Genomic DNA, 8,819 nt, shown 5'->3' on the forward strand with positions numbered 1-8,819 from the left:
TTTTTTTTTAAAAAAAAAAAAAAAAAGAACAACTTTCTCCTCCCAGGGTTTTGAAAACCATGCAAGAAGCCACCACCATTTACATTAACCAATTTTTCTTTCTTAAAGGCTTCACTCCTGAGTTAGCTCGATTTAAAGGATTTTCTTTAACTTTTTGTGTATCTCTTATGTATTTCTTCTGCACAGGGCCAATAATAAGAAGTGGACAATACAGTATTTGCTTCATTGTGTGGGGGAAAAAACCTTTGTTAAATGTATGGATGCAGACGCCTTGATGAAGATCTTAATTTTGGTTAAAAAAAAAATAGTGTTTTTGAAAATGTACAAAATATCTATCACTACTGATAGGAGGTAATATTTCTGTGTAGAAATGAAAAAAAAATGGTTTGTTTTTAGTATTAGTGTAGATGTACACATTCCAGCAAATGTATTTGCAATTATGTGGTCAATGCTTTGTGATATAAATGTACTTTTTCAATGTATACTTTATCACTTTTAAAAATGCCTGTTTTGTGCTTTACAATAAATAATATGAAACCTCCTGTGTCGGTAAGTTGGATATGTGGGTATTGCAGAACTATAGGATTGATTTGCAACGCTGAATCAAGGTACCTGTACACAAATGAGTTGGTTTTTTTTTCCCCCCCTGGTGAAACCTTGTTGAGTTTAAAAACTTGTCGTTAGCATGTTTTTCCCCCCTTGCAGAATAGTTGTAGATGGAGGATCTCTTTCATTCATTGTATTTTGCTGCCTAGCACCAGTAATCTTGATACCTTAATTTTCTTTCTATTTGATTCAAACTGCATGTGTTTAAGAAGGTGATCTTTTGGCATACTCCATTGCATTAACAGTGAAATTTCCTTTAGACATGACCACTGTTTCAGACCTGTGCAGCTGCTATAACAGATAACTTTTGTTTTTAACGAGTACTTCAGAACTGTTCCTGCATAACTATTTTATGGATTTTTTCAGACTAGTTATAAAACTTACTTTTAAGTGTAATGTGCTTAAGCCTTCAGTTTAAAGTAGTCCACTTCAAAATGCAGTGTAGAAAGTCAATGTGGTTTGCATAGTAGCTAGAAAAATTGCATCTGTCCTTGAAACGCTGTTTTGTTTGAGTGGTGGGAGCGGTTGAGAACTTCCTGCAGAGCAGATAACTTCTGTTTTTGTAAATATTCAAGTATTTGAATCGACTGATTATTTTTCTATATATACTTGAAACTTCTTATTGCTCTAATGCTCATACTGAAAAGCTGATTCTCTTGAAATCCTATGTTTGCTCTTTGCATCTGTTAGATGACATGCACTACAGTCTGTCTTGCCATTGTCTGTTGAAGTGCAGGTTTGATCCAGCCAGTATAGAACTAGCTCTATAGGGGTGAGGAGGACTGTGCTGTGTATCATCCTTGATTGTTCCTTCAAGGAGCATTGCACTGTAAGTACATCAGAATGACAAATTGATGAACTGCAACAGTATCTTTTTGTCAATGTTCCACATAATGCAAATGCCGTACTTGTGTGACTATTATGTTGGAATACAGTGCTGATATCTTAGGAAATCATAATTGCTTCTTAATTCAGAACCATAGGTTTGCTTATATATATATATATATATATATACATACACATAATATGAGCTTTGTGGGTAAGTATTCCTGAAACTTTTAGCAATAGCTAAAGCAAATCATGTTTCTGTTTATCTGAGTAATAGTTTTTTTCATTAGTACTCCTGAGACAGCTGTCATTCAGTGTTTTAAAGTTTGCATATCGTAACATTGAAGTCTTTGGAACCACTTGTTAGACAGAAGTTGTCTTTGTCTTCAGATAGTTTGTGGATATGTAGTGATGTAGGTATGTTTTAAATAATTCTGTAACTGTTAATTGCTTTATTTTTTTGGAACACCATGTTGTTGCTTTGAGAATAAATTTTTTTAGGGTGGCTGCACAGAGAAGTAAAAGTTAAGGCTTGAAAACTGAAGTAGTTTATTCAGGTAATCAGCAATGTATGTATTGTGCTGTAGAAATAGAAGGAATTATTTTTATCCCTTTTAAAAGTAGGAATTATGCTGGTAGCTTGCAAAAGGCTAGGACAGTATTTGCTATCTTTAGTGTAGGGCATTAAGTTTAATAGTTCAGGTATTTTGCATGGTATTTTGTAGATAACCTTACAGAATGGTGCATTTATTATGTACTAAACTGAGCAAAAATTAAATTCACTGGATTCTTTATCAGTCACAAAATGGAGGCTGTTGATTTTGATTCATTTAAGGTATAAAATCTTTATTAATTGCAAACAGTGCAATTATTTATACTTCACAGTGCCTTCCCAGACCTTCCACCTTAGGTTCTGCTGCAAAAAAGCAACAGGTAAGCACAACCTAAGGAAGTATATAAATTAATATATTTCAGTACATTAATGTTGTCCCTGTGAGATCTTTGTGGTTGTGTATTGAAAAGCAATCTGCTGCTTCCCCAAATGCATTGTTACTCACGGTTCCATTTCAGTGGAAAGTCTTAAGTTTTTAAACAACTGTTTATATTTCTAGGTAAATATGTATTTTTTCTTTTTTCTTGTTTTTTGTTTTATTTTTTAAAAAGATTATTAGATTGCAGTAATTGAACTTGATCAGAATAAGTAATTTTTGTTATTTTTCCTCCAATAGCTAATTGTTGCAATTAAAGAATCAAAACCTTTAAAATATGCAGGAATTACTTCGGTTAGAAATGTCAACAGCCTTCACAAATGTTTTTTTATACTAGGGCACTATTCCCACTTAAACCCATCAGACCTAATGTAAAGAATATGATTCTTGTTGTTATCACTGAACTCAATAACTTGTCTTACAGTTATAGTGTGTTAGTGGAATCTTTAGATAACTTAGTTTGCTTATTCATACTTGACACGGTAGGAAAACAGATTGTGGAGTTTGAGATCAGTATGTTTTATAACTGAACAAGCATGTGCACCAATTAAATGTTAACAGTACAGCAAATACTATTTTATTGATATAGCAGTCAGTGTATCCTGTTTCTTGATACTTTAACTGAATTGCTGTATATTTTGATAGTATAAAATGTTATATGTCTTACAGATGGTCTGGTACAGGTTTTTGTTTTGAGTTTTTGTTGTTGGTTTTTCTTTTTTTTTTTAGCTTAACATAAAGCAGCATCTTTGGGTTTTTTTTGTTCATTATTCTGTTTCTAAAATGTGCTGCTCCTCTTTCAAAAGTCCTGCTTATCTGTTACATCAAAGAAAAATATTCAAAAATCCTGCCTTCATTTTCACACACAGTGCTGAAGATGCTGCAAGCACCAAATCATAGCTCATAGAATCAGGTCCTGAGATAGTTACTACCAGTAAAGAGGAATCCTTTGAGTGTATGCCATTGGTGAGCCGATGAGCATGGACCATAGAAGGGCTCCATGTGGAAGGTAAAATTGGCAAAAGCATAACAGATTTGCAATGTATCCCATACATAATGGTGTAGGGTATGATTTTTGTTCTGATCACTTTTCATTCTTTGAACTATTCTTTGTTTGACCATAAATGTTCCATAATCTGTTACGTTTTTTTTTTTAAACTGTGATTGAATAATATAAACCATCTATTTTACTTTATATTCTTCTAAACAGCCAAGTTTAATTTTTTGAACTAAATTAATAGTTGTGCTTCAGTTTCTCAAGCCACTTAGTATTTCATCTGTAGTTTTAACATGTAACTTCATTTTTGACATGAGAAAAGGTTAGGTGTGTGTTCCATTTAGAGTTTGATACTGTGAATTTAGTGTGGGGATGAGTCATTTGTTCACTTCCTTTTTACATGGTACTTTTTTCTTCAACTGTTACTCCTAAAATACCTTGAACAGTCTTTCAGCTGTTAATTTAGCCTGTGGGAGGAGATAGAGAAGGAGCAGCCGGTGTGTTGGGATGTTGGGAGTGTGTGGAAGGTGGGCTGTTCTTGTGTGCAGTATTTGAGGTGTATGACTCCAGCTCTCTCACTGCTGGCCTTACAGCCACGCTACTTTGTGCTAAGATAGTGTTCAGTTTTCACCTCTGTCTCCAAACTCGTAGTTCTTGGGAGAACAGGAGATTATTGGAGCTCTCCAGTAGCCAGAGAGAGAACTGGCCTTCCTTAGAAACGCAGTGAACTTGTCCAAAAGGTGTCTGGAAATGTTCCCCACTTAGCCCAGCCCCACCCTTTAGTGTCCCACAAATAGAGTAGAATGTGAAGTGTGCAAAGCTGACAAAGCAAGCATAATTTTCCAAGTAGGAAAAGCATTTTTGTATCGCTCCCTGCAGCCTGTACTTCATTAGGACAGAAACCAAAATATAAGGTAGCTTATTTTCAGTGTAGCTTGATCATAAGCCATCTCCTTCACTTGTCCAGGCAGACAGGATCATGATTCACTTGCACAGCCTAATCTTGAGATATTTCATCTTTTTCTGGTGGTATTTTATTGGATGGTAGAAACTGTTTCTCCCCTGTTCTCTTCCAGAGTAATTCTTAAGTTTTCCATTGCATGCTAAAAGCTTTTTTATTTTGCTTTTTTTCTGGAAGTGGGGGGAGGAAGGGAGGACTGGGCTTTTCAGAAAGCATACAATTGCCAGGATTCCCTCTTCCCTAGTAATAGCTTGTGAAACTCTCATGTGTGCACAAATATTTCTCTTGCGTGCATGTGAAATGCCTTTTCGTCCTGAGAAAAGTGTTCTCTGCAGAAACTACCCGTGTGTAAAAAGAAGATTGGCTTTAAAAGGCAACTGTGATGGGAACAGTGTCTTAGGGAGATGCAGCTTGGACTTGAGGTAAATTGAATGCTTTACAAAAATGTGGTTTTGAGCTTGCATTGACATTGTATGTAATATGGGTACACATTAACTGTATAATGGTTTTTGTATGGTTTTTCTCAATAAATGTAAACTGATGGATAATAATAGCAATGGTTTTGTCTTTTTTATGCTCCTGTCCCTGCCTCTGTTAGTTTGAAATAACAGCTTCAGAGGAAAAATACTGCAGCAAGTAGTACTTCTGTGAATTAGCATCACCCACATGAAATGAAGGAGAATCTGTTTATATGGCTATTAGGGGAAGTACTAATTGAAAACATCAATTAGTGCAGCTCGTTACCGTTTTTTCTGGAGGCAGAAGAGTGAATTCCAGTAGGGAACTGGACAAAGAGCAGCAGGTTCTGCCACAGGGATATTTCTTTTTGAAATGACTGCAGAACTTTAATTTACTGCAGCTTACCTTGTCCTTATGTCCAGGCCTGTACACGTGTTCTTTCATTTAAAATGTGACTATTTTTTTGTAAAGTTACTCCTAAAGAAGCTGAATCTGGTTCAGATGGTGTTGGCACAGTGACATCAATGTTGATGTCAAGAGGCCTTAGAGAAAAATAGTCCAGTAGCCTTAAGACAATGTTTAGAGATGGGGCAATAAATTTATTGCATTAAGATGAAGAAAACAGGCACTTTCTGAAAACTTTTTTTCTTAGAGCTTGTTTCTTTTAAACTTAAAATATGAACCAATCATAATTGTCACCAACTGTCCCTGCATCAGTTAATCAGTGAAAAAATCAGAAGTTTTCCAAGATAGTGTTGGTATTATGAAGAGCACTACAAGCCTAAGGGAGATGGTTTTCCTTTAGGATTATCATCTGCATGGGTTGGTCAGAGCACAACAGTTTAAATGCAAGCCCATTTTAAAGCAAGAAGTAATGAATGCTCTTTGGAAAAAGGCAGCAGTGGTGAGCAGTTAGGTAATCTTTTATTCTTTAAAAACAGTACACTTGGGTTTCTGAACATCATCAATAGGTATTTCCTTTTGCCAGTTCAGTGCCTCTGGGATTAAGTTAAACAGCCTAAATATTCAGTGCTCATGCAAAGTGTACCAACAGACTGACACCACGACACAGGTTTCCAGGTTGTGTATTCAGCTTTATTCTGTTATGCAGCAGTTGGTCTTGGAATGGGGGAGCACTATTTTAATTCAGCTTTTTCCTTTGTTGATCTTTCATACATTGATTCTTTTTTTTTTTTTAGCCTTTAGTACTGATTTTTGCCTCGAGTAGGGAATCCAGACACACTCATAATTCGAAGGTTATTCTGATGCAGGAATGACAAATTAATGCATATCCTTGCTTTCTTTAGTTGGCCCCATCAGAGAAAGAGATGATGCAGTAAGAAAGTTGAGGGGAAGAAAGATTCCAGCTAAGGTAGAGCATTAGTAGTCATCAGCTAGAAAATACAAGAAGGGTTAAGAGAGAAAGGTAATTAGGTTTTGGTAACAGGAAAGATGCAAAGAAGAGTGACAATTAGGCAGATTAAAATGCTAACTCTTACTTTCAATGGTGAGAATGCAGGTGCTGGCAGCTGAGCCTCTGTTGTTGACTGCTTTACACATATATTCCCCTTCATCTTCTGGGAAGGTTTCTGGCAAGTAAAGGCAATAGGTTTCTCCTCTTTCAATGTACTGATAGTCCTCAGAGTCCTGCAACATCTCCCCCTCAAACCACCACGTAACTTCAGGTTTGGGTTCTCCAGTGATTTTAACTGTGAATCTCACTGGCTCGCCATCAACAACTGAGGTGTTTTTCAGTGACTTCTTGAACCAGGGAGCTCCAGATCGAGCTTGATCCTCCTCATCTTCACAAGTAGAACCATTAAGGATGCTTCCCTCTTCTTCTTCTTCCTCTTCTCTTTTCTGTTTTGAAATAAGTCGACTTAGAACATTTAAAGTGGCAATAGCAGTGTGACTGCCAGTGATGCATCTCTGATCACAGACAAGTTATGGTGCTTGTGAGAAGGGGAAATGCCACACCTGTCCTCACTAGGTCACATATGCCCTGAATCTGGGAATGCAACAGGCAGTAAAATGCATTTTAATAAGGCTGGGATCTTGGTGTAAAATACAGGCACAAGTGTAGATTCCATTTTCAGACTGTTCAAGGGATGCCATGACCTTTCCTAGCAGTGTCTTGTACTCTTCTGGAAATATTCCAGGCCAGGCTGGATGGGGCTTGGAGCAACCTGGTCTGCTGAGAGGTGTCCCTGCCCATGTCAGGGGGTCAGAAATACATGATCTTTAAGGTCCCTTCCAACCCAAACCATTTAATTCCATGAAGGGTAAACACCAAATGCAATTTTTACATTATTCATGTTACCTCAGCAATTCCCAGCAGCTGCTAAAACAAGTGAAAGGTTCCTTTTGTGTCTCTGGTAGTGTTGTCATCAGTGGTAATGAGAAGCAAAGTTAAATGACACTTAGGACTGAGGAATGAGGCTTTAAGATTTATACCTTCTGTAGGGCTGCATCGATCTCTTTCTGCTCAAACTGCATGCGCAGGAATTTCTGCTCCTCGATCCTCCTCTGCTCCTCCTCCTCCCGGGCTCTCGCCATTTGCTCAAAACGGGCCTTCATGTTCACCTTGTGAGTAAAGGGAGCCTCGGATTTCTTGGCTGGTCTCACATCTACATCGTCCTCCTTGGGAAGAAAACGTTCAAAACAGGACTTATTTATTATCTTTGATATGTGTACGATGGTAAAACTAATTTTTTATGTTCCCACAGTTCTTTTTAACTGAGAAAAGCCACACAAAATCCTGCTTTTTTTCTCAGGTTTGTTAAATGTGGGGTCTAAAATCAAGTCTTGTAATAGTTTATCCCAGGATAGGGCAAAATACTTGCAAAAGTAATTTTAAAAATGATAGGTAGAAAATACTCCTGAAGTGTTATTCATATAGAAATTTAATACTTTGTGCCAGTGGTGAATCCTCAGTGACTTGAGTTTTATGCCATGGTGGTAGCCTAGGTTCAACCCCTAAGGTTGATCTTACAGAAACAATTAGTGTCAATCATTAATTTAAAAGTTCAGAACTAAAAGCCAGGCTTTGAGCTGCCCCAGGAGTGAGTGAGTGCTGTGCAGAGGAGCCCAGGACAGGATTGCTGCTGTCACAGGATTGGGCACTGCCACAGAATTATGGCACCAAAGCTCCCACTGGGCTGGTGGGTCCCAGACCCTTGTGTGGATTGTGCAGACTGATGGCTCCAATCCTTGTTTTTTCCCCTCTGAAAAGTGTGAGGTTCCAGTCTGAGCTATAGATAGGTGGGCATCCTCCTCTGCTCTACCCTGAGGAGTGAGTGAACCTGATAAAAAGACTTCAAGTGGTTTTGTTTGGGTTGGGTGTGGTTTGGATTTAATTCATACAGTGGAGAATGAATTGAGTTCAGCAGGAGAAGCAATTCAAGTGCTAATGGATAATTCTCAGACAGGAATGTTTTAAACCCTCAGGCTGGCAGGTCTCAGGTTAAGATGCTGAACTGAGGACTTGGAGCAGAAAAATATCTCTCTGCTTGCCCAGGTGCTGTTTCCTTTGGGGATGCTGGGTGAGAGATCCTCAACATCCAAGGAGGGAACAGGAAAGAAGGGAAAACATCATTTTAGAAATACACCAAAATTTGATGAAAGCAGCAGCATAGTCCCCTCCTGGATCATTAATGTGCTGGCTAATTATATCATTAACATACACACAATGAACTTACCTCCTGGAATTTTTCAGCTTCTCTTTCTCTTATTTCTTCATCCATTGCTCTCCTCTTTGCTCGCTCTTCTTCAATCTTCTTCTGTATTTCTTCTTGAGACAACTGTCCTATTTTTTCAAACTTGCTTTTTAAGTTCTTTGCCTGAATAGAACCACTTCTTTTTAGCTTTATTAGTTCTTCATATTCTTTGCTCAGCTCAAAAGTTTCACACTCTTCTTCCAGCTGTTGAGAAATCACAGAATGTGTAAGGTGGAAAAGGCCCTAAATTAGTTTTACTGCCC

At 37.6% G+C, this 8,819-nt stretch overlaps 1 protein-coding gene and 1 long non-coding RNA gene across 9 annotated transcripts in view; one reads left to right on the forward strand and one right to left on the reverse strand.

Moving 5' to 3' along the window:
• Nucleotides 1-6: 6 nt before the first annotated feature.
• On the forward strand, nt 7-4,932 carry LOC115307899. Its single transcript, XR_003916255.1, has 3 exons — nt 7-1,435; nt 2,320-2,367; nt 3,293-4,932. It is a non-coding gene; the product is annotated as an uncharacterized LOC115307899 (long non-coding RNA).
• Nucleotides 4,933-5,913: 981 nt separating this feature from the next.
• The window catches only part of NEXN (nexilin F-actin binding protein), a 14,031-nt gene continuing 11,125 nt past the window's right edge, over nt 5,914-8,819 (reverse strand). For 6 of the 8 annotated variants that reach the window (XM_029963996.1, XM_029963995.1, XM_029963993.1 and 3 more), the window contains 4 exons: nt 8,539-8,760; nt 7,295-7,480; nt 6,340-6,700; nt 5,914-6,234 (listed from right to left, as the gene is read on the reverse strand). In XM_029963996.1, the coding sequence (XP_029819856.1) occupies nt 6,221-6,234; nt 6,340-6,700; nt 7,295-7,480; nt 8,539-8,760 (783 nt within the window). In that variant the 3' untranslated portion in view covers nt 5,914-6,220. Of the gene's footprint in view, nt 6,235-6,328; nt 6,701-7,294; nt 7,481-8,538; nt 8,761-8,819 lie in introns of those variants that run through there. The other 2 variants (XM_029963997.1, XM_029963991.1) reach the window with 1 other exon arrangement.

This window comes from Manacus vitellinus, unplaced genomic scaffold (assembly GCF_001715985.3).
Source record: "Manacus vitellinus isolate BGI_N305 unplaced genomic scaffold, ASM171598v3 scaffold_67_pilon, whole genome shotgun sequence".
Lineage (NCBI taxonomy): Eukaryota > Metazoa > Chordata > Aves > Passeriformes > Pipridae > Manacus > Manacus vitellinus.